General features: G+C 38.1%; 1 protein-coding gene and 1 long non-coding RNA gene across 21 annotated transcripts in view; one reads left to right on the top strand and one right to left on the bottom strand.

Annotated features, from left to right (window-relative positions):
* COBLL1 (cordon-bleu WH2 repeat protein like 1) overlaps positions 1 to 7,990 on the bottom strand; it is a 160,815-nt gene extending 152,825 nt beyond the window's left edge. For 3 of the 18 annotated variants that reach the window (XM_007965193.3, XM_007965189.3, XM_007965192.3), the window contains exons 1-3: positions 7,778 to 7,989; positions 7,002 to 7,092; positions 6,356 to 6,376 (exon numbers count right to left, since the gene is read on the bottom strand). In XM_007965193.3, coding sequence (XP_007963384.3) covers positions 6,356 to 6,376; positions 7,002 to 7,092; positions 7,778 to 7,865 — 200 coding nt within the window. In that variant the 5' untranslated portion in view covers positions 7,866 to 7,989. Of the gene's footprint in view, positions 1 to 6,355; positions 6,377 to 6,666; positions 6,935 to 7,001; positions 7,710 to 7,777 lie in introns of those variants that run through there. The other 15 variants (XM_073019764.1, XM_038001999.2, XM_007965188.3 and 12 more) reach the window with 13 other exon arrangements.
* The window catches only part of LOC103217209 (uncharacterized), a 104,211-nt gene continuing 84,311 nt past the window's right edge, over positions 6,529 to 26,428 (top strand). For all 3 annotated transcript variants that reach the window (XR_490920.3, XR_012094205.1, XR_012094204.1), the window contains exon 1: positions 6,529 to 6,668. This is a non-coding gene — a long non-coding RNA (uncharacterized lncRNA). The remainder of the gene's footprint in view (positions 6,669 to 26,428) is intronic.

Raw genomic sequence — 26,428 nt, forward strand, 5'->3', positions numbered from 1 at the left:
CAAAATCCCCTAGTATAAGATATATTTCACTCCATACAGATAATAAATAAATTTGTTTTAACCGACATTTCAGTTCATACTTAGAAGTCTCCTGTATACAATAAATTTTTAATTAAACAATGACTAGTTCATTTACTGATCTTATAAATTAGGCCAGTGGGTCAGCAAACTTTGTCTGTATAGAGCCAGAGGGCAAATATTTTTAGCTTTGCAGGCCATATGGTCTTTATCTGGACTACTCAACTATAATGTCAAAGCGGTTGGAGGATAATATGCAAATGAGCATAGGTGGCTGTTTGCCAGTAAAACTCTATAAATACGGGTGGAGGATAACAGATTAACATCCAGAATATATACAGAATTAAAACAAACAGATTAAAAAACAAAGGACTTGAACAGACATTTCTCCAAAGATGATTTACAAATGGCCAATGAAAAGGTACTCCAAATAACTACACGTTAGGGAAACAGGAATCAAACATGCAATGAGATACTACCACATACCCATTAGGACGGCAGCTACGGGGAAGTGTGGGGGGAGCTCTATAACATAAAAGGTGGTGAAGAGAAATTGGAACCTCGTGTACTTTTGGTGAGAATGTAAAATGGTACAACCACTGTAAAAAACAAACAAACAAACAAAAAACAGTATGGCAGTTCTTCAAAATAAATAAATAAAACTGCTATATGATCCAGCCTTTCTAACGACATACCCAAAAGAACTGAAAGCAGGGTCTTCAAGAGGTATTTGTACACCCATATTCATAGCAACAGCACTATTCACAATAACTAAAATGTGAACGCAACCCAAATATCCACTTACGGATGAAAAGATAAGCAAAATGTGGTCTATACATATAATGGAATATTATTCAGCTATAAAAAGAAATAAAGTACTGATACATACTACAACACATATGACATTACATGAAATAAGCCAGTCAAAAACAGACTTTGATCTCACTTGTAAGAGGTACCTAGAGTAGTCAAAATCATAGAGGCAAAGATGAATGGCGGTTGTTGAGGGGCTGGAGAAAGTGGAATGGGGAAGTTACTGTTTAATGGGTATAGAGTTTCAGTTTTGCCAGATGAAGGAGTTATAATGATGAATGGTGGTGATGGTTCAACAATATGAATGTGCTTAACACCAATGACCATGCAGTTAAAAATGGTTAAGACAGCAAATTTTATGCTATGCGCATTTTACCACAATTAAAAAAAAAAAAAAAAAAAAAGGAGAAAAAGGGGGGAAAAAAGCAGGTAGAGGGCTGTTTTGACTTTCAGGACATAGTTGGCTAGACCATAGTTTGCTGACCCATAAGTTAGGCTGTTGCATTTTAAATTCTAAGCATAGACATAATGTTTTAAGCCAGTAACAAAGTATCATTTGTACACTAATATCATGTTCCTTTTATTCTTACAGATACATATAATTTCTGTAGTGAAGCTCTTAAGATTAGAAGCCTATTTCCCAGTGCCTAGAAAAATGTGTTTTATATAAAGTAAGGGTTCAGGAGTTTTTGACTAATTAATTAAAAGTAGTTGTCTTAATAACATGAAGTTTGGCATTTATTATTACATTAACACATCTGGCATTTCAATGACACCTAACCCATATAACTCACAATGTCGTAGAACACTAAATACGAGTTAAATGTGTGAAGGCACCAAAAAAACTTCAAACTATCCCTTTTGATGTTACAATTATTATTTAGAATGTTTCAAAGAAAAAGCAGCAGCTGAGAGGCCATAAAACTATTTTATTTTCCTAAAATAATCAGTCATTCCCCAAATAGGCTAATTTATCATAGAATTAATAAAAGTGAGGATAAGGATATCAACTACATTTTTCCTGAAATGTATTAAAATATTACAGAGTTAATGGTTAAATATAAACCAAAAATATAAGGTCATAATATTGTTATTCAATATCCTCTAATTCATGTAGAGATAATCTGATTTTGAAGGACAAGTATTGCACTGTTTTAACACATAATTTCATTTTTCTTATTCAGTAATCAAAAATCCTACTTTTGAAATATTATTATACATTTAATAGCTGCCTAATATCAAAACGTAAGTGTAGACTTTGTCATATGATGAAGAAAAACTGCCAGTTTACTATGAGTTAAATTACATCATACCAAACACAGGAATATGTTACACATTACTTTGAAGACATAACCCAATATTTAATCTCCTTTTAAATGCTAGACATTTTATATACATTGAAATTTGTAGTTTTTAAATATAAAATATAAACATGATTTTACAAAGAATCAAGATAATGCTTTTATAAGGCCACTTTAAATAAAAATCATTTTTAGCCATTCAGTATAATCCATGGTAGAAAACATAGACCTATGAAAAGCATAGGTTTGGAATCAGAGCTTGTTTCTAATACTCTTCCATTCCTTAGAGTTGTATGACCTTCAATGTGTTAATTAAGCTTTCTGATCCTCAGTTTCATTCACTGTAAAATGAAATTAATACACTTATTCAAAAAGAAGCAGCAAAAGCTTTAAAAATAATACTGTAAAGCACCTACATGGAATCTTTCAAAAGGCAAAATAATGCTAAAGTTACAATCTTGAGTTCCTTACAAATGATTAGTAACAGCCTCTATTCTCTTTTTGGCATCAGCTCCATGTTAGCTGTTGATATCTACTTAATCAATGATTCTCAAATCTGGTCACACACTACAATCACCTGAGCAGCATTTTAAAACTAGCCATCCCCTGGTCCCAGACCAGGAGAATTAAAATCAGAATGGGCGGGGGTGTGAGAGCCCAAGAATTAGCGTGAAAGCACCCCAGATGACTCTCATGTTGAAACTTCAGAAAAGTCACTTAACTTCTAAGTATTCAAGAACTCAGTTCACACAATCGGTGAAACTTTAGAACCAATAACGCTCCCTAACGAAAGCTTAAGAAAGCAGCTGTTAAATCATTCTTTAATTTTTCGTATTCCTTCAATTAACCCCATAGCTCCAAAGCTGCAAAATGATAGAGAGCTTTTGTTCCCCCTGTACATTCCTGAAAATGTGCTTCAGAATCAAAACATTAAGATCCCTCAGAGCAAGGTCAATTAAGCTTTTGACATTTAAGTTTCGAAGGATTTTTTTTTGTAAAGCATATCTGGGTAAGTAAAGAACGTAAGCACTAGTTCCAAAGATAAGCACCCAAGTTGATGTCAGCAATCATGTTGCTTTTTCTAAGAGATTAATGTCACTTTACTAAGTACTAACATAGGAAACTTAAATAACTTTACTAATTGGATATCCACCTTAGAGAAGGAAATCACTTTTGGCTATCACTCTCTTTTCCAATGCAGCATTTCAATTTTCCAACAAGGGTCTCCAACAGTGTTGCTCTCTACAAAAAAACGCAAACCAACCTAGGATTTCCACTTCGTAGAAACAAATACAAAAATGATTTATCATTTTTCATCTAGATCACTATGCAAGTTAAGCCAGTCAACTTTCACATACATATGAAAACACACACATGAATTAGATAGGAGTATCTATGTATGTATACATATAGTATACATAAAATATGTAAATATATAAGAATGTACATATTACATTTGAATACACACAAAGTTGCATGCAAACTTTTTTCTCAAAGGAAAACTGAAACCGTTGTGACTCAATGTCTTTTGACATCTAAACTCTTAGCCTCAAAACAAATGTCAAAAAGAAGCCCATAAGATACAGAACAACAAATATAAAGTGGATACTTCTGCATGATATTAAGAAAGGGAGCTAAAGCCAGGCACAGTGGCTTGTGACTGTAGTCTCAGCTACTCTGGAGGCTGAGGTGGGAGGATCACTTGGGCCCAAGAAGTCAAGGTCAGCCTGGGCAACATAGCAAGACTCCACCCTGTCTCAAAAGAAAGGGATCTAATCTAGAATGGTAAGGGATTAAAGCAGTACAATGGAGGCCAAAATGAAAGACATTCGAGATGACCACAGGATCAGACCCTTTCAAGGCAGGGATTTCACCAGCACACACCCTAAGGCAGCCACTATTTCTTTGCACCGTCGCTTCCACTGAAAAGAAAAGGACACCCAACCCACATAACTCACAATGTCGTAGAACGCTAAACGCGAGTTAAATGTGTGAAGGCACCAAAAAACCTTCAAACTATCCCTTTTGATGTTACAATTATTATTTAGAATGTTTCAAAGAAAAAGCAGCAGCTGAGAGGCCATAAAACAATTTTATTTTCCTAAAATAATCAATCATTCCCCAAATGGGCTAATTTATCATAGAATTAATAAAAGTCAGGATATCAACTACATTTTTCCTGAAATGTATTAAAATATTACAGAGTTAATGGTTAAATATAAGTTATCTGTTAAAATGTAGATTGTTATATCATACCATGGTCAAGAAAAGATTAAAAGCAATTAACAAAATGAACTAGGCACTTAGAGTTTTTCTTCTGGTTTTACTACTAATTTGCTGGGACTTCAACACACTCACTCACTGTTTCTGAGCTTCAGAGTCTCATTTATAAAATGTGGAGAACAAAACTTGGAGTTATGTTAAAATGACATGTTACAACAATGTAAAACTTGGAAAATTACAGAGGAATTCTTTCCAACAGTAATATCCAAGGATAAAGACTAAACTAGGCTTCATTGTCTATTAAAGTAATGAGTTATGATATAATTAGTCAGTTTTATAGCAAGAAATTTTCCTCCAAAACCTAACAATTATAACATATTAAGATTCCTGTCTGCCACCTCCAAAATACCCTTGTCTAGATATTTTTCCCCCAATTTAAACCTTTTATATTCTGGGTGTTTGAGAAAGAACAGAGGCAATACTGAATATTAAATATTCAACAAATCTTATATGACAGGCATATGCCAAAGGACAAGTTAGACAAGTGAAAGAAGACAAATGAAGTAGAGAGGTAATTTTTTAATGTTGATATTTTTCAGGTAGTGATCACTTCTCTGAATAAAATAATGTCAGGTAAAATGATAGAACTACTGTGTTATTTTAGATAAGGTGTTGACACATTTTCCCTACTTAAATTTGAAAAGGGGAGGGCAAAAGTCCTTTAAAAATGTTTGACAAATTAGATAAAGCTCTTTTGTACTTCCTTTTTAAGAAAATAACTTATCAGTTTAACCTTTAAATTCTCAAAAGTGGCTGGGCGCACTGGCTCACACTGGTAATCCCAACATTTTGAGAAGCCAAGGTTACAGGATTGCTTGAAGCCAGGGGTTTGAGATCAGCCTAGGCAACACAGCAAGACCTCGTCTCTACATTAAAATAAAATACCAAGAGTAAAGTCTGAAGGTTCTTACTATAGTTATGCTTGCCAGCAAAAAGTGTTTTTCTGTTTCTTCAACACAGAGCCACCTGACCTCACCCATTTACTTAAAGTCCCCAGTGACTTCTGAACACCCATGGGTGTATTTTGTGAAAGCAGGTATGTTTTTCTTTCTTGTTTTTTAAAGTACCTTAACCTAATCCATTTCCAAATCCGATTTAATTCTATTTTATTTTGCAATCCCTGAATACATTTCAGTATCCTGACAGCTGTCTCATCATCAATTCACATAATTCTGCAGCTCCACTTAGGAACCTTGCTTGTATGCTCAATATCTTTCTACCAATATATTTCTTTACTCACCCTAATGTGAGAATATATGTAAGGATATATGATAATATTTAAACAACGAAAAACCTGGGGAAAGAAATGAAAGTCAACAGCGAGAGGAATATTTGCAGAGAGGAGAAAGTTAATTGGAGCAAAATGAAATAATTAATTCACACACTACATTTCCTCTATGTAAAAATTATACTAAATATCTTTTAGATTAGTCATGTTGCTTTGAGACTTTTCCATGTTTCCTCTAGACAACTGCCAATGTTCGCATGGTCTCTGATGAATAAACATGCTGTGACTTGCTTCTAAGGAAACGCCTGTCATGTTCCAGGGAAAAATGACTTCTACACTCTTAAATCAGGAAAATTGTACAAGTCTCATTCATTAGTGACAACGTCGATTTTTCCTTAACGTTTCTATTTCTGGAATGCTCATATTCTCAATTGGGCATTTCTGCGTTCAGATTAACTAAGAAAATAAACTGTTGGAGGAACACTTACGCTGGGGGGAAAAAAAGTTGTACTACATCAAATGAGTTTCCCACTTCAGAAGCTCAACTAGCATCCAGGTTACTCCTGAACTATTTACCAAGACCAAGGTTAATTTCGGGTTTTCTTCATCTCTTGCAGAACTACCTGTTCTCATTGCTGTTTACTCAAACGCTTAGCAAGGTGACTATTAGCATATCTGGCAGGAAGACATGCCTCATTTAACATTAACTCACCATGTGACAGCCCCTTCCTCTCTTCTCAAACATGTGAGGATAAAAAGAAAAGTAGAGTTGTTTGCAATCTGATTTGCCCTGGGTTTTGGCACCAGCAATTGGCCACAGGCACACACACCCCCAATCAGAGGCGCGCACCCCGCTCGCTCCCGGAACTGTCATGCGGGCTGACAGCTGGCACACCCTCGTGTCCCCCTCCAACCGCCTGCAGAAAGCCCACTCCTTACAGTCACCCTGACATTGCTCACCTGCCTGGGTCTCAGCCCATGGCCAAGGAAACTTTTGCCCTCCCTCCCCAGGAGCTCACTTACAGGTATCGTCCACCGCTCCCCCAGAGCCCAAACAAGGGCCCCTTTGTTACAATTTTTGCTCTCGGACTCCTCACCCAATTCCTGGCATTCAGCTGGCCTTCAGCAACCCAGGGCAGCCCCGGTAGGAAGGCAACCAGAAACGACCCGAGCCCTCCGCCCGGGCGGCCTCCGAGAAGGCCGGGAGGAAGCAGCCTCCCCAGCCGCGTGGAGGACAGCCAGTGAGTCAGGCCGCCGGCAGGGCAGCGAGTTGCCAGCCAGGTGAAACGGCCGAGGCCTCGCTATCCTCGCTGTCCTCCCCCTCCCCAGTGAGGGGCGGCGCGGCGCTTTGGGCTTACCCGACTGGGGCGTCCTGCGGGCGCGGGGTTCGGCCGTCCATCGCCCTGCGGGGCGCTGCGCGGGCTCCAGCTCCCAGGCGGCGCGTCACTGCTGGGGTGGGAGAGACCGGCGGGTCAGGGCGGGACGCGCGCCTTCCCGAGGCCGGAGCGAAGCTGGCTGAGCGTCAAGAGCCCGCCCGCGCTGCCCCAGCCCGGGCCGGCCCGCCTCCCGGGTGCGCTTCCACCTGCGGGCCCCGGCTCCCAGCCCGCGGGCGCCGCCGCCGTCGCTGCAAGGTCTAGCGGGCGCCCAGAGCACCGCAGAGGAGGCGGCGGCGGTGCAGCCCCCGCCCCGTGGGGTTTACTGGGTAGCCATTTGGCGCCTCTCGGGGAGGGAGAGGAACGGGGCCGGGCGGACAGGCACCGCCGCCACGCCGGCAGCGCACTCCCAGGCTCCTCCGGCCGAGTTTGCACAAACAAAACGCCCTGGGAAAACTTTTCCCTAAAAGAAGTTGGAAGGGCTGATCTCTCTTTTCCCACCCAAGGCTCCTACGTTCTTTCCCAAAGGAGACAGTAGCTCGCCTGTTCTCCCTCGCGGCTTCCTCTCCTACTCTTCCCTCCCCCGGCCCGCGCTCTTGCCGCTCGGCTCTCAAGCCAGGACTTGAATGGAGAAGCGGCAACCCCTGCGAGGCTCAGCCCAGCGCGGGCAGGGCCGACTCAGCGCCTCCCCTGTCCCGCGGGCGGGGTGCGGGCGTTCGCTGGGCGCTGGGGGCCTCGCTGGAGCCCGCTCTCTCACTCACCCTGCCCCATTTCCCTGCCCGGAGTCCGGGAGCTCGCCGCCGCCTCTGCAGCACTGCCGCCCAGAAGTGGGGACGAGCTCGGCGGCATCGGAGCGAGGGAAGCAGCGAGCCGGAGAGAGGAACGGGGCGGGGGTGGGCCGGGAGCGAGTTGGAATTTCCTTCCCCCAGGGCTTCGGGTCTTTGGGGTCCGGCTGGGGAAGCTGAACCGAAAGGAAGCTCCCAGACGAGGTGTTCCCATTCCCACCGCTAGGGCTGCGCTTGGGGAAGGCTGGTGCGCCCGAGGCGGACAGGTTGGGGGGAAGGGAGGTTACCTGCCTTGCCAGGATCCGCGGGAAGGACTGGGACCTCCGCGGAATGAGGACAGAAACTCGCAGAGTGGGACCTGCAGCTTGCCCTCCCTGGAGTCTGACCCTCGACGTCCAGGATTTTTTTTTTTTTTAATTTGTGTTTTTAACTTGACCTCTAAGATTGCCATTCTTTTAGAAGTGCACCTGTGACACAGATCTTTCTAATTGATGGCAGGTTTAAGCTTGCCCTGTCTTCAGAGGCATTTTTTGTAAAAGCCTATAATAGCTCTGACATGAGAACTGGACAACAGAATGTCTGATGACAGTCTATAAACTAAGAATTAACTGATAGATTGTATTCACTTATTGGAAGTTTTACAAGGGTAAAGGAATCAGACACAGATGTGTGCTTGTTTGAACGTTTTAGTATCCACGTGCATGCCTTTTACATGATTCTTTACACCTGACAGACTGGTACTAGGTTGGTGCAAAAGTAACTGCGGGTTTTGCCATTTTTAAAAGTAATGACAAAACCGCAATTACTTTTGCACCACCCTAATTATTTACATATTTTATATTTTTCATAAGTGCCCATTGTTTTAAGATGCGAGCCATTCTGATGGGTCCAAAAATGTGTTTTCAGAAAACCATGTGACATTAAGAAATCAACTTAAAATTACAGTTTTAAAAACATATTTGGATTAAACTGATGGAGAGATCTTACATGAAGGAACATCCTGCAGGGGACTTCTGTTGTAGTACTAACATCAAGTAATAAACCTGTGTTAGCCACTGATAGAATAACATTTGGCAGGTATTAAAATTAAATTGATTTTAATGCTCCTTTAGTTGTTTATCCATTTCAGCAACAAAAAAGATTGCTGAACTAAATGCCTAGCAATGTGCCATTTGTCTATCATACACAGGCACTGGTATTTCTTTCTTTCACTGCATAATGTAGTCCTTTCAGTGCATCTTAAATATGAAAAGAAAAACACATGACTCATTTGGATTGCAATACTGGAATCATATTAGAAAAAGTTGCTTTTACAGATTTTAACTAAGAGTAAAGCAATTTATTTAAATACCTCTGGGTTTTAGTCTTTAAACAATAACTCTAGTTAAACAATTTCATGAATCATTTATGCTTCTGAACACGGAGCTGTGCAAGCTTTTACAGTTGCTTGCACAGACAATGATGCAAATATTGAGTAACAGTGAAACTACTTGAAAGTCCATAACTTTCAATCACAAGACAAGATTAAATCTTTAATTAGTTTCAGCCTTAATGTATGACATACTAGTAATATTATGGACCCTAATACTAGTAAGATTAGGCCTTATCTTAGTCATAAAACATTTTCATAACATTTCATAACCGCTGAAGGCATTTTCAGTGCTCACCACTTTTTGCTCTCCTCCTTCTGGTCCTAGGGAGAAATATATACTCCACCCCATGGAAATTAGGTATGACCCTGTGACTTTGATAAGTGGAAATGTGAACAGACATGAAATGCTTTGTTTCCTGGTGAAATTACTTAAGCCAGTGTTTGAGTCTCTATGTTCCCTTCCTTTGCTGCTACAATCATGAAAGCATGTATTAAAATGAAGGTGACACAAGACTCAAGGTTCTTGGAATGCTAAACTATCACCCGGAGCACAGCTGCCCTGGAGAGTCCCAGGACCTACAACAGAATCCACATAACCAAGAAATAAGCTCATGTTGGGCAAAACCACTTAAGAGCACCACCAAGCTTGGTGGTCTTCACATATGGTACTAAGCTATCCTCACTGTAGCCAATGATTAGCAAAATAATAATCACAGTTGCTGTAAATCTTTCTTTTTTTCTTTTTTTTTTTTCTTTTTTTCTTGGAGAAGGGGTCTTGCTCTTGTCGCCCAGGCTAGAGTGTAGTGATCCGATCTTGGCTCACTGCAACCTCCATCTCTAGGGTTCAAGCGATTCTCCTGCCTCAGCCTCCTGAATAGCTGGGACTACAGGTGTGTGCCACCACGCCTGGCTAATTTTTTATATTTTTTAGAAGAGATGGGGGTTTCACCATGTTGGCCAGGCTGGTCTTGAACTCCTGACCTTGTGATCTGCCTGCTTTGGCCTCCCAAAGTGCTGGGATTATAGGTGTGAGCCACTGTGCCCTTAAAGGACCACGTCTTACCCTTTGTCTCCTGAAAGCATAGCCCAGAACACTGGAGACTGTCCACCAATATGTGTGCACTGAATAAAAGAGTGAAGGAAACCTTCAGGCCTTCCCTCCTCAGGAGAATCCTAAAAGGAACTTGAGTCAGGGAAAGACTTCAACTCAAAGGGGCTGGTAGGCCATTTTAAATGGAACAGATGGAAGGTGAGTTTGTCCTACTAGGGAAAGAAGACTTATTCTTCACATGGTTACCTGATGGGGTTAGTGCCAAAATCAATGGGTAGAATGATGCCAAAGGAAGGTTCACTTAGCTATATATCTCTCTGAATAATAATCTAGGTTTCGGAATCCTGCTGGATAGTAATAAATGGAAAGGAGGTTTACATGCTTAATAAATACCTGTGTGCTTATATAAAAAGCAGACAGGCATGTTAAAGTGGGTCATAATGGTTGGAGTTTGTCTAAAATTTTTGTAAACTATTTGGAACAATGAAAACGTTTATAAATGCTTATTTTAAATATGTTTTTATTCCACTCTAAGTACCACTTGAAAAGCTTTATTTAAAACTGAAAAATTACACTTCAAAGGTCATTAATATCTTTCTATGCATTTCACCTTTGCACATTACAACCTAAAAGAAGTGTTTATTTTCTGTCTTCTTAGACTGTGTGTGTTTGTGGTTTTATATAACAAGATCAGGGTTGTTGCATTTCAATTTTAATGAAAGTCTTATTTCAGACTTTGTATTTCAGAGAAGCTGCCCAATCTCAGACAAATATGTTATGTTATTTATGCATAAGACTTTGTTGATGAAAACAGGGAGCTGAAAGTCAGAATTGTAGCTTTAGTCTCAATCCAGTAATATATGCATAATAGTTAATTATCTTTTCATCTCTGTGTAGTGCTTTCATAATTTACAGAGTATTTCTACGTGTATTAACACATAGAAAGCGTTGTTAGAATTTGATGTTCCCTATATAAATGCTGCATGAGAACTTTATCCCAAAATAACAAAAATATTTTCTTTGACTGTCAGAAATCCTGGGCCAGGTTTTGTAATTGTATTTATCTTTGTCATTGGTATGTCTCCTTTTCCCTTTCCTCCTATTCCAATTCATAATCTTATTTTAATGCCTTTTTTCAAACTGACCAACAATTAATAGGTAAGAATAAATAAACTCAGCAGATATGTTTGTTGAAATAGTATAGTTTCCTTAACACAGAAATGTCTATTCATGAAAAAATATTTGATTTTGTTTCATTGAGAACTGTTTTCTTCTTTGCACTGAAGTTCGAAATATACAAAGGAAAATATGAACACTTGTTAACAACTCTTAAATGATTAAATGTTTACTTTGATGTCCAGTGTATGCAATTATAATAAAAACTGACAGAATTAGTTTTGTCCATTGAAACTAAAGCCAATTGTTAAACATTTCAAAGTCAAATATAATAGCTAAAGGCTGTATTGTTTATGTAGTTTTTAATAACCATAATAATTGTAGCCATTTTAACTCTCATCATATCTATTTTAATATGTGAGTTAAATGACATACCTAAATGAAGTGGTAATACATTTATTCATACTTTCAAGTTTAATGCATGCCCCTTCTTTAAGTACCAGAGATAACAAATATTTTTTGTAGAGTAATTGAGTGTGGGAGATATTTTTATCCAGTTATTTTATATTGTTTAACAGAAGAAATAAAAGTCATATTTGACTAATTTATTCCTAAAGTATGAATAAATCCCTGTTTTTCTTGTATGAAGTTCAGTATTCACTTTGATATCAAAGCTTGAAGAAAATAAATACAATACTTTTTTTTTTTTTTTTGAGATGGAGTCTCGCCTTGTCGCCCAGGCTGGAGTGCAGTGGCGCAATCTCGGCTCACTGCAAGCTCCGCCTTCCGGGTTCACACCCCTCTCCTGACTCAGCCTCCCAAGTAGCTGGTACTACAGGCGCCCGCTGCCACGCCGGGCTATTTTTTTTGTATTTTTGGTGTTAGCCAGGATGGTCTTGATCTCCTGACCTCATGATGCACCCGCCTCAGTCTCCCAAAGTGCTAGGATTACAGGCGTGAGGCACCGCGCCCGGCAATACCATTTTTAAAGGGAAAATATGAATTACACTCTTCATGGTCCTATATTTGGAATTACAGAGTTTTTTTAATATATATATACCTTTTCTCTTCTGGAGGGTCATTTTTCTAGAGATTGAAAGAACCAAAATAGATGTGCTTTGTTCTCAATTCTAATCAGTTTTTAACTCATCATATTTTATATTTTGAAACATGAAAAATCACTGAACATTTTTTAGAATAGAACTTCCAAGAGGACTATATATTCATGAATTAAATTTTATTTCAATCAAAGGAGCATTTTATTGGATATCTGCTATACCAAGAATTGGGCTAGGAAAACAAAGATCACAAAGATACTGCCTTTGTCCTTGAGGGGCTCAGGGACCACTGGGCTCATCAGTACTATTTTTGTGACTGTCAATCAACTTAAAATCTTAAGGAAGTTGGTCAATAATCAGTGTAGCCTTTTGCTGCTCTCCCAAAATATAAACAGTTTTTCAGTTCTAAGTATCAGAAGAAGAAATGCCTGAGTTTGGTATACTATCTCTTAAAATGGTGCTATATTTCTATATTATCATATTCAGTGCTAAAAAGAAACTCTTTATTAATATGCACACATTCCAGAATAGAGGTGAGGCCTGGAGAAACGTGCACGGGCATGCAGACATGTAATTTAGTGCTATGAGCATTAAAGAGGGCAGGGTTTTCAGTGCCCATTCAAATTTCAAGCTCAGATTCTCCTCCATCAACACAAAGTTAACTAAAATCTACTTTCTCATTTCCCTCTTTAAGATATCCTTTTGTCAAATAAATTTCTATTTCTGGATTCCGTAATTCTATTGGCAGTAATTTTCTTACTCATTGGAAGTAAATAAGCCCTTTTATTAAAGTATCAGTTTTGTTAAAAGTACCCTGGTAATTTAAAATTTAAATACCATTCAAATGCGGGTGTTCCTTTAAAAAAAAAATGATAAGGATAAAACAGTCAACTTTTTTCTATTTTGTGTGATACAATTAACTAAATCTTGGTATTTAGAATTTTACATTGTCTATTCAATTCTAACTGTAACTGGAAGCTGCATCTCTCCCTTTCTATTTTAAAGAGCTTCCTAAAGCCTTAACTGCTTGTCAGTTTCCATGTATTTCAAAATGTACAACTTTGAGCCAGGTAGCCACTGATTTGGCTTTCCAGGCATAAAACCTAACAAGTCTCAGCATATTTCATCCTGGCAGGGCTCCTTGCCCCCTCCTGTGCCTGTTCTCCTGGGAGGCTGAGTGTGTGTGCGGTTAACTAAGTACCACAGTGGTTAAGAGCTCAGGCTCTGGAGCCAGACAGATTTGAGTTTACATCCCTAGATTTGACTCTTACTATCTGGGTGACATTAGGAAATTTACTGTTTCTGGCAAAGAGTAAGTGTCCAGTGAGGGTAATGGCAGCCCTTATTAAACAAATGTTACAAATGGGAGCCAGCTGTGTCTCTGTAAGCTGCCATCTGTGAAGCAGAGAATTTCCTCCTCCAAGCTGAGAGCTCTGGCTTCTTGCTCTGTAATGACCTTGAGTAAATCACTTTACTGTGGGATCTTCAATTTCCTTATCTCTATAATGAATCTATAGATATTCTGTGATCTCTGAGTTTTCTCACTATCTATGTTGAGTAATCAAGCTGATTGTGTTAAAACTATTGAATTCATATATATGGACTATTAATAACAAGATGTCACATACAGCCCCTTGCAATGCACTCTCACTTATTGAATCTAGTTTGAGCCACTTAAGGGCTTGCATAGATTGACACTCATATCCTATTTCACTGTTCTGGAAACTGAAGCAAAGACTTGCCCAAAGCCTTGATACTAGTAAAGTAGCAAAACTAGAATCCAAAGTTATTTCTTCTGGTTTTTACTTTATTTTGCAGTTGCATTACAGTTACCTTGTTGCAATCATAGCAGACTTAAAAGTTATCCCAGAGCAAATAAATATTATTGTGTAAGCAGCATGCTGAAGATCTTCTATCTCCTAGGCCAGCTTCAAAGGTACTGCCTACCTGAACCTGCCTTGTCCCAAAGGACACACTTCAGTCTGGGGAGAGTTTAAGGTTGTAGACATATCCATTTTCATTTAAGGAATATGAACATCAGGGAGGCAAAATAGAGAGAGGACAAATTAAGAGATGGTCAGAAACTCAGATACATTCTGGAATGAGCACCCTTGACCAGATCAAGAACAAAGACTCTATAAAAATGTGAACTCTTGTTATTATTAGTCCATGTTCTGCTGTGGGATCCACCCAAGACATTGAAAACTGTACAGAACAGGATGAAGTTGAATCAGATCATTCTGTACTCCTAACAAGGTCCACCCCATGAGAGATTTGCAGCAGAATTAATGACACTGTGCATTTTCCTCTACTAACAACAATAACAACAATCTAGGAAAATCAAAGGCAACCCTACATGGAAAATTACACAAAATGAATATTTGGATTACAAATAGTATGATGGGAAAAGCACACTGCCAAAAGTCCACCTAGTATGTTGAAATTACTGCTTCTAGCACATATAAGGTACAATTTTTTAATGTTTTAAACGTTCATTATTGGCTACTTTAATTATTTTTCCTTGGTAACTGCAGTAGAAATGGAAAAATGATAGAAAGGCAGAAAATGATGATATAACTTATTAGATATATGTAAGTGTGTGAACTTTGGGTTTTGTTGTTTAGCTCATCTAGTAACTTGGGAAAATAATAGCAATTCCATAAGATTGTTGAGAAAATTAAATGAGAGAACACAGTTAACAGACTTAGCTCAATGTCTAGCATAGAGGGCACTCAGGCATCCCTGGCATACAGGTATGAGTCTGCAATTAACAAGGTAATGGAAAGAGTGATGCAGATCTCTGACTGAAGTATTTTCTCCTGGGCTTACAGTATTTATCAGCTACCACAATACAAGTAAGTAGCAGGATAAGCTTACTTAAATAAGGTGATTTTCCTGTTTGACGTATTTTTATATGATTGCATATTTACAAGGGCTACAGTGTATATTTCAGGGATAGTGATATATATTTTCTAGATCTTTATAATTTTCTGTTGTAATAAATAGAGTGCATAATTTTGATCAACAAAGAACAAATATTTTCATTCAGAGACCTAGGAATGTACTAAGTAAACAAATAATTATTTTTGGAATGAAAAACAAAACTGGGATTAAGACTTTTTTTTCTGACCGTGTTAAAGGAAACCATGTCATTTTTTCTTTTTACTTTTTTTTTTTTTTTTAAAATATCCAGACTTCAAAATTATCATATCAGTTTTAACTTCTCAGTCTCCTACTACATGGGGACTATTTGTGATAATCAGTGACCTTTTACATGGAATGCTACTAAAATATAGTTTTATGTCTGGCAAATATAAGACTCCTTTCTTCTCTACATATTTTGATTTAAATGAAGTATTGCCTCATTAGTCCAGGTGTAATTCTTATGTATGTTATAAATTTTGCAATCTGTCAATACCACAGAACAAGCTGAGCTATGGTTAACACTCTTTCAACATCCAAGAACTTTCTTCCAGTTCTTTCTGAGATATGCCACTTAAAGAAAAAAAGTTTAAGGAAGTTGAAGATTGTAAGAAATTGGTGGAGCATGCTAGTGGTGGTTTTAGAATACAGTCTTTTTGTTTGTGAGTTCTGTGCTTCAGTTGACATCAGTCATAGCAGTCTAGCAAAACCGATGAATTACCTAAGTTATTTCAGGATTAATATATATTTTAAATATCAAAATCAAGTCAATTCACTGAAGCTAGGCATTCTGCAATTATCATAGTTTCATTAGTGGAAATTCAAAATCCCATATCTGAAAAATATTTTAAAAAATAATTTGGTAATTTTTAGTTTCTTTATCAATAAAATGGTAATACAACAGTATCATCATCTGTATTGCAGGGTATGAATTATGAATAAGCATGGCAAATGACTGTGCTCTATTAAAAATATCTGATTGTAACAGAAACCGTACAACATTAAACCTGAAAAAGACTTTAGATAACATGTGCTCAAACTATTCATTACGTATATTAGAAAACTGAAGTTTATAAGTAAGATAACCAGATTTAGTAAATAAAAATACAGGATAACCAGTTAAATTTGAATTTCAGATAAACAATGAATAATTTTTTGGCATAAGTATGTCACCTGCAATATTTGCCTGTTATAAATAGTTATTTGCTATCTATCTGAAATTCAAATTTAACTGAATATCTTGCATTTTACCTGCCTACCCTACCTGTAGAGGTATCACAATTCCTTTTGTTCATTTCTTTGACCATATTTTGTACATTAAATCTCTAGACATATTCATCCTATATAACTGTAACTTTGGAGCCTTTCGCCCATTTTCCACCCCCAACCCCAAACCCACATCCCCCAACTCTGGTAACTATCATTCTACTCTCTGTTTCTATTTATTCAATTTTTTAAAAAAAGATCTCACATATAAGAGAGCATGCAGCAATTCTCTTTGTGTGTCTTGCTTATTTCACTTAGCATAATGTGCTCTGGGTTCACCCATGGTGTTGCAAATGGCAGGATCTTTTTTTTCCTTCTCTTCGTTTTTCTTTTCTTTTCTTTTCTTTTTTTTTTTTTTTTTTTTTTTTGAGACAGAGTCTTGCTCTGTCACCCAAGCTGAAGTGCAGAGGTGAGATCTCGGCTCACTGCAGCCTCCGCCTGGCAGCTTCAAGTGATTCTCCTCCCTCAGCCTCCCGAGTAGCTGGGACTACAGTCACGCGCCACCACGCCTGGCTACTTTTTGTATTCTTAGTAGAAATGGTATTTCGTCATGTTGGCCAGGCTGGTCACAAACCTCTCACCTCAAGTAGGATCTTCTTTTTGGAGGCTGAATAACATTCCATTTACACACACACACACAGAGTGTTTCCTTTATTCATTTATCCATCAGTGCACACTTTGGTTATTTCCATATCTTGGCTACTGTGACTAATGCTGCAATAAACATAGATGTGCAGATAGCTTTATAAGATGGCGATTTCATATCCTTTGGGTATAAACCCAGAGTAGGGATTACTGGATCATATGGTTGTTCTATTTTTGATTTGTTTAGGAACCACCATACTGTTTTCCACAGTGACTACATCCATCTACATTCCCAACAGAGTGTACAAGGCTTCCCTTTCTCCTCACCCTGACCAATGCTTGTTATTTCTTATTTTTCCTTAATTTTTTTTTTTTTTTTTTTTTTTTTTTTTGAGACAGGGTCTCTCACTCTGTTGCCCAGGCTGGAGTATAGTGGCACAATCATGGCTCACTGTAGCCTTGAACTTCTGGGCTCCAGCAGTCCTCCCACTTCAGCCTCCCAAGAAGCTGGGACCACAGGCACATACCACCACATCTGGCTAATTTTTGTATTTTTTGTAGGAACAGGGTTTCACCATGTTGGCCAAGCTGGTCTCACACTTCTGATCTTAAGCCATCCTTTTGCCTCAGCCTCCCAAAGTGCTAGAATTACAGGCATGAATCACTGTGCCCTGCTAATTTTTTGCTTGTTGTTACTGTTGTTGTTGTTTTTGGTAAAGATCCATATTACCCAGGTTGGGATTATAGACATGAGCCACCACACCCGGCCGCTTGTTATTCTTGATAATAACTTCTTGATAATCTAACAGGTGTGAGATGATATTTTACTATAGCTTTGATTTGCATTTCCCTGATGATTAATGATATTGAACACCTTTTTATATACTTGTTGGCAATTTTTTATTTCTTCTTTGGAAAAAATGTCTGTTCAGGTCCTTTTCTCATTTTTCAATCAGGTTATTCATGTTTTTTGCTATTGAGCTGTGTAAAGTACTCATATATTTTGAATATTAACCCCTTATCAGCTATATGGTTTGCAGCTCCTTTCTCTCAATTGTAAGCTGCCTTCTCATTTTGTTGATTGTTTCATTTGCTATGCGGAAGCTTATTAGTTTTATGTAGCCACACTTGTTTATTTTTGCTTTTGTTGCCTGTGCTTTTGGCATGCAAATCAAAAAAATCATTGCTGAGACGAATGTCAAGGAGACGTTCTTCTGTTTTCCTCTAGGAGTTTTACAGTTTCATGTCTCATGGGATATGATCATTCTTTTCAAAGGGCATACACATAATTATATGCCAGTACAGGAATAGAAACTGAACAGTTACAGAGTTTACAGGTCACTCCTACAGTTGATAAAGTTATATAGTAGCATGTTTTAGTAAAAGAAAATAACCATGTTTTATAACCACAGTTTCACAAGAAACTGAAAAACATCTAATAATTTAAGATGAAAACTTTTGAAGCTTTTTTGTAGCTCCTCAGTTGGTAACCATTGTTAACCAGAAGTGAATAGCAGTTCTTCCTTAAGGCATGTTTTCTGAATACAGGCATACCTTGGAAATATTGCAGGTTCCATTCCAAACCACTGTAATGGAGCGAATATTGAAATAAAATGAGTCATATATTTTTTCTGGTTTCCCATTTCATATGAAAGTTATGTTTACATTATATTGTAGTTTATTAAGTGTACAATAGTATTATGTCTAAAAACAATGTACATATCTTAATTTAAAAGTATTTCATTGCTAAGAAACACTAATTATCATCTGAGTCTTCAGTGAGTTGTAATCTTTTTGCTGGTGGAGGGTCTTAACTTTGATGTTGATAGTTGCTGACTGATCAGGGTGATGGTTGCTAAAGGTTGGGTGGCTGTGGTAATTTCTTAAAATAAGACAACAATGAAGTTTGCTGTATCAATTGACTTTTCCTTTCGTGAAAGATTTCTCTGTGGTATGTGATTCTGTTTGGCAACATTTTACCCACAGTGAATTTCTTTCAAAATTGGAGTCAATCTTCTCAAACCCTACTGCTACTTAATCAACCAAGTTTTTATAACATTCTAAATCATGGCAGGTCACGGGGGCTCACGCCTGTAACCCCAGCACTTTGGGAGGCCAAGGCGGGTGGAACACCTGAGGTCGGGAGTTCAAGACCATCCTGACCAACATGGAGAAACCCTATTTCTACTAAAAGTACAAAAATAGCTGGGCATGGTGGTGCATGCCTGTAATCCCAGCTACTCGGGAGGCTGAGGCAGGAGAATCACTTGAACCCGGAAGCAGAGGCTGCGGTGAGCCGAGATCGTGCCATTGCACTCCAGCCTGGGCAAAAAGAGTGAAACTCTGTCTCAAAAAAAAAAAAAAAAAAGAAAAAAGAAAAGAAAAGAAAAGAAAAGAAAAGAAAAAGAATATATACATATATTCTAAATCATTTGTTGTCATTTCAAAAATGTTCATGGCAACTTTACCAGGAGAGATCCCATCTTAAGACACCACTTCCTTTACTTATCCATAAGAAGTAACTTCTTTTTGGTTCAAGTTTGATTATGAAATTGCAGCAATTTAGTCATATCATCAAGCTTCACTTCTGTCTTTCCATCTCTGATTATTTTTACCACATCTGTCGTTATTTTATGTATTGAATTTTATCTACTGTAGTTATTTTATCTACCGAATGCCTCAGAGTCATCCATAAGAATCGTAATCAACTTTTCCCAAATGCCTATTAATGTTAATATTTCGACCTCCTCCTGTGAACCACAAATATTCTTAATGGCCTCTAGAATGGTGAATTTTTCCAGAAGGCATTAAATTTACTTTGTGCAGAGCCATCAGAGGAATCACTATATATGTCAGGAATAGCCTTATGAAATCTACTTCTTAAATAAGACTTGAAAGTCAAGAGTACTCCCTGATTCTTTTATGTTAGAGAGATGGTTTCTCTCCTCCGATCTCTGTTAGCTTTCAACTTTTCTTCTGCAACTTGCTCACTTCTCTCAGCCTTCATATAATTAAAGAGAGTTAGGACTCGCTCAGGCTTAGGCTTTGTCTTACAGAAATGTTGTGGCTGATTTGATCTTCTATCCAGACCACTAAAACTTTCTATCAGCATTATGATCGTTTTGAATTTTTAAAAATAATTTGTATATTCACTACAGTAGCACTTTTAACTTCCTTTAAGATCTTTCCTTTGCATTCACAACTTGGCTAACTGATGCATGTAGCCTAACTTTTAGCCTTTTTCAGCTTTTGACATACCTTCCTTACTAAGCTTAATCATTTCTAGCTTTTGATTTAAAGTGAGCATCCTGTGACTCTTCATTTTATTGGAAAACGTAAAGGCCATTGTAGGGTTATTAATTGGCCTAATTTCAATACTGTTGTGTCTCAAAAAATAGGGAGGCTCAAAAGGAGGGAGAGAGATGTGCAAACTTAACCAATAAGATGGCAAACTTAATCAATCAGTGACCAGGAATGGTTGGTCATTGGAGCAGTTAGAACACATACAACATTGATTGATTAAGCTTGCCATCTTATATAAGGCAATTTGTGGTGCCCCCAAACAATTGCAGTAGTAAATAACATCAATGATTACTGATCATAGGTCACCATAATAAATATAATAATAATGAAAAAGTTTGAAATATTGGGATAATTACCAAAATGTGACATAGACACATAAAATGAGTACATTGTTGGAAAAATGATGCCAATAGACTTGCCTGATTAGGGTTGCCAGAAACCTTCAAGTTGTAAAAATGCAATATTTGTGAAGCATGATAAAGGGAAACAGAATAAATGAGGTATGGGCCAGGCGTCACAGTTCACGCCTGTAATCCCAGAACTTTGGGAGGCCGAGACAGGCAGGTCACCTGAGGTCAGGAGTTCAAGACCAGCCTGGCCAACATAGTGAAACTTCGTCTCTACTAAAAATACAAAAATTAGCCCGGCATGGTGGCGTGTGCTTGTAATCCCAGTTACTCAGGAAACTGAGGCAGGAGAATCACTTGAACCCAGGAAGCAGAGGTTGCAGTGAGCAGAGATTGCGCCACTGCATTCCAACCTTAATGGCAAAGCAAGACTCCATCTAAAAAAAAAAAAGTATACAGTATACCTATGCCCCTAGTAAACAATTAAAGTCATTTTAAGAGTAGAAAAATCTTAGCTGAGAAAAAAGTATACATTAGAATCATGTAGAAGAATCTTATATCTTTTATTCTGATCTGAAGTTGAAGTTTTAAATTAATTAGTTGAAGTTTTAAACATCCTTTGTTTTAGCCTAAAAAAGCTGTAATTATGTTGCATTTTTTTATTCCAAATCCATTTTATTTCTGTCTTCTTTTTAAAATTCTTAATAGTCTTGCCAGATGTATGCCAATTTTATAAGACCTTTTTCATTACCAACTTTTGGCTTTTCATGTCCACTGCATGTTTATTTTTAATTTTTAAAATGCAATGCATTGCTCTTCCAGTAGTCCCCAGGGAAAAATCAAGTAGGATATAGAAGACAGTTTATCAGATTGGTTATAGAGATGAGGCCTGCCCTGAGTAGGAAGTTGGAACAATAGACACCTCTTAAATTTAAGTCTGTTTTTGAAAGTTGTGTTATTTAGCAAAAGTAGTAGTTGTAGCTAATTTCAAATTATAATATTTTCATATGAAAGTACTCCTAAAAATATGAAATAAAAGTCTTAAAATTCTATAAAAGAAGTTTTATTAACAATGCAAACTACAATACATACTGCCTTCTAGCAAGCCATAAAGAAAAATCTCTTACCAATGTTATAGTAATGTTTGGTATTTATTATATTTACTTATAAGGTACTAAGGAGTGCTATATATTTTAAGGATGCAGTTAATTCTTGTTACATGTTACAAGACAACAAGGAAGCATAATTATTTTTATTTTATTTATTTATTTTTTGAGACAGGGTCTCACTCTATTGCTCATGCTAGAGTGTAGTAGTACAATCACAGCTCACTGCAGCCTCAACCTCCTTGGACTCAGGGAATTATCCCTCCTCAGCCTCCCGAGAAGCTGGGACTACAGGCATGAACAACCTTGACTGGCTAATTTTTGTATTTTACTGTAGAGAGGGGGATCTCACTATATTGCCCAGACTGGTTTCCAAATCCTGGGCTCAAGCAATCTTCCCATGTTGGCCTCCTAAACTGCTGGGATTACAAGTGTGAACCAGTGGACCTGACCTTTATTTTTATTTTAAAGATGAGTAAAATGCAGCTCAAATTTATTACAAAATAGGAAATGCAGAGGGGCAACACCTTTTTCTTTTAACGAAGAAGCTATTCCAGAGCAGAAATTGTTATTACCTGGTTGGTTTTACAAAAGAAATCAATGATATGTTGTGACTGGTACAGCAATAACTCAAAGAAAAATAAAATGGAGTGTAGCTAAATATTTGTTTTTTCTCTCTTAAAATTTTTCGTGGGAGTAGCAGAAGCAAGGTTGAATCGGGGAGGCTGGACTGGGAAAGGGGTTGGTTGGTGTTCTAACCCAACAACTTCTTTGTGGTTGAGAGAGGTTTGAGGAAAATATGAAACATTTGGAATCTTCCACACTAATGTTTTAATGAATTCAACAGCTCTGAAAATGTCATTTATGGATAAGGAGTGTTGAGTGTAAAATTATGAGGATGTAATTTATTTCTAACAGATATTTGTATGTATATGTTGTATATGTGCATGTGTGTTAGGGGTTGAATTGGTGGCCAGAGGAAATGATAATAATAAGATAACTGTAAAACCACTGTATTAGTCTGTGTTCACACTACTATAAAGAACTACCTGAGACTGGGTAATTTATGAAGAAAAGAGGTTTAATCGACTCACAGTTCTGCATGGCTTGGGGATACCTCAGGAAAATTACAATCATGGCAGAAGCTGAATGGGAAGCAAGGCAAGTCTTACATGGCCGCAGGAGAGAGAGGGAGCAAATGGGGACATGCCACACGTTTATACCATCAGATCTCATGAAAACTCACTCCCTGTCATGAGAAGAGCATGGGGAAAATCCACCCCCATGATCCAATCACCTCCCATCAGGTCCCTCCCCTGATACATGGGGATTACAATTCTAGATGAGGTTTGTGTCTAGGGCCATACCACACTGAAAGCGACTGTTCTCGTCTGATCTCAGAACCTAAGCAGGGGCAGACCTGGTTAGTACTTGGATGGGAGATTTGGATGGGGACACAGAACCAAACCACATCAACTTTATAACCCAGAGCACAGAGAGTATTGTGGTGAAGCGGTAAGGACGGACGGTTAGGAGAGGATCCTCATCCTTCATGGCAGGCCCAATACCTGAGAACAATCATCTCCCAGAAATTACTTTCCAAATTAAGAACATGAAACATTTGAACAATCCTCTGAATTGGAGCATCTTCACAGAATGCTTTCACTCCGTTTTGAGGAATGTCCCTTCCATCCACTCACCTAATTATGAACCCAGAAAAAAACAATAATAACACTCTAACCTGTTTTATCACCTGGGCAACTCCAAACATCATTTTTTGGTTCCTATTCCTTTTTATTAAATGTTCTGACCAAAAGTGAGGAAAAGGAGATATAATTAAATGTCCCCTATAAGCTACTGTTGTTTATTTGTTTAAAACACTTAATAAATACTCTCCAAAAACAAAACACAAAAATCTATCAATGTGCTAATAGTTCTGCATAGGTCATAAATTAAAAGAAAAAGTTTAGATTTCTAAATGCATACCAGTAAGTTTGCTTTTTATTCTAAAATATCAGAAATCATTCAACCGATTTTTTTCTCTCAATAGCTGCCTCTTTCATTAGACTCTCTACCTTTGGGTATAAATGGTTATGTAGTGTTGAAAATCCATATTTTGTGGACTCATGTCCTTCTTTGCTAATGCAGTGGCTGTAGCACCTCAAGTGTTGAGAAATACAAGGATTTGTATTTCTCACAATATAACAAGGATTTGTATTTCTCATATTTTTCCTGGAGATCTTGGGATTAAAGGTAAAATTGCTTAATTTGAGCTCATGGATAGTCTTCTTATGTTACTGGGTTCTATTCGCTCTCAGTTACTTGAGGGCAAGAGCTCTTCACTACTATTGCTGCAGGGCTGCACCATAAGCACACATCTCTCTGGGTTAGAGAAGCTTATCACTGGTGCTCTCACAGCTGTAAGCCCCCAAGATACTAGGGAGGTACCCATTCCTAGAGTCTTCAATATCCTGAGGTCAGGCTGTGTGCTACACCAACGGGCTTTTAATCGTTGTATTTCTCAAACTCCTTCAGCTTCTGTTCAAAATTCCTTCTACCCTAGAACTCAGGAGTCAACTCCTGTGGTCTACCTAATTAGTTCTTCAGACATGTCTGGGCATTCCTGAGTTCCATTTAGACTCAAATTATGCCCTACATTACCATGTGGAAAAAAAAATATCTTTTAGTATTGATTTTTAGAATGCTCTCTGCCGCCTGAAGCCCAATACTACTCATATCAATTTGATCCCTCTCTAACCTCATGATCAAATTTATCCTCGACCTCCAGGATTTTAAGGAATTTCATGTTGGTATCTGACAACAACTGAAGTTTAGCTTAAATATGAACTTTTGAAAAATAATATGAATTTTGTCACAGATAAACATCTAATTAAGTTTTATTATTTGGATTAGTTGAAGACATAGGAACTCTCAAGTTTATCAAGAATCCCAACTTTAAACATTGTTATGAAAAATCACTCACACATTGGAAATGAAGCAAAAAGGATCATGTGTCCTTTCAGTATCATATGGGAGCTTTGTCTAACAGGTCCACTTAAAGGTAGTTTAACTCTGTGGGAGAATGCCCCTTTGTTTGATATACTATTTACTATTGATTAGAACCCACGCTGTGAGGTTATATGTTAACTTGTGGGTTTTCATTGGGTAGAGATGCAAAGGATTTGTCTAGTACAAAAGATTGCTCTAAGATTATTATTTGATTTCCCTATAGGACATAAATCAGTTTTATATCTAACCTAGAAATCTTACTCCAACTTACTCCAACTTTCTTTCTTTCTTTCTTTCCTTCCTTCCTTCCTTCCTTCCTTCCTTCCTTCCTTCCTTCCTTCCTTCCTTCCTTCCTTCCTTCCTTCCTTCCTTCTTTCTTTCTTTCTTTCTTTCTTTCTTTCTTTCTTTCTTTCTTTCTTTCTTTCTTTCTTTCTTTCTTTCTTTCTTTCTTTCTTTCTTTCTTTCTTTCTTTCTTTCTTTCTTTTGTGAAGAGTTTCACTCCTGTTGCCCAGGCTGGAGCGCAGTGGTGCAGTCTCGGCTCACTGCAATCTCCGCCTCCCAGGTTCAAGTGATTCTCTTGCCTCAGCCTCCCTAGTAGCTGGGATTACAGGTACCTGCCACCATACCCAGCTAATTTTTGTATTTTTAGTAGAAATGAGGTTTCACCACATGTTGGCCAGGCTGGTCTCGAACTCCTGACTTCAGGTGATCCACCCGCCTTGGCCTGCCAAATGCTGGGATTACAGGCAGAAGCCACTGTGCCCAGCTCTTTTTCTTTTTTTCAAGACAGGGTTTGGCCCTGTTGCCCAGGCTGGAGTGCAGTGGTGTGATCATGGCTCACTGCAGCCTCAACCTCCTGGGCTCAAGTGATACTCCCTCCTCATCCTCTCAAGTAGCTAGGACTACAGGCATGTACCACCATGCCCGGCTAACTTTTGTTTGTTTTTGTAAACACGAGGTCTCACTATATTGCCCAGGCTGGACTCGAACTCCTGAGCTCAAGGATCCTTCTACTTTGACCTCCGAAAGTGCTAGGTTTACCAGTGTGAACCACTGTGCCCGGCCCTTCTTTTCTTTAGTACCTCTTCATGTGTGCTTGCTCTTGAAATCATGTTTATTATATTGCAGTTTCCTCATTAACAAGTTAAATAAATTTTTGATACATGTTTTGTATTTGTATGCAGGCTTTCCATGTGTCTGAGATAGTGAAAAGACTGACTCTCATTGACCGAGTGTAGAATATTTTCGTATCTCTGAAAGGTATTAAATATTTGTTATGATGTCTTTTAAAATAACAGAGCTCGATTTTTATTTATTAGGGATAAGCACTTACGTAAATCTCAAATTTCCAGAATTTCTGGAAAATAAAGAAACTAAAGTTCTAAGCCTTTAAGGGATCTAGACTCTGAAACAAAAAGCCCTTCCTACAGAGACCGGCCAATCAGAAACCCGCCAATCAGAAACCGGCCAATCAGAAACCTTTCAATTTTAG

Source organism: Chlorocebus sabaeus, chromosome 10 (assembly GCF_047675955.1).
Source record: "Chlorocebus sabaeus isolate Y175 chromosome 10, mChlSab1.0.hap1, whole genome shotgun sequence".
Classification (NCBI taxonomy): domain Eukaryota; kingdom Metazoa; phylum Chordata; class Mammalia; order Primates; family Cercopithecidae; genus Chlorocebus; species Chlorocebus sabaeus.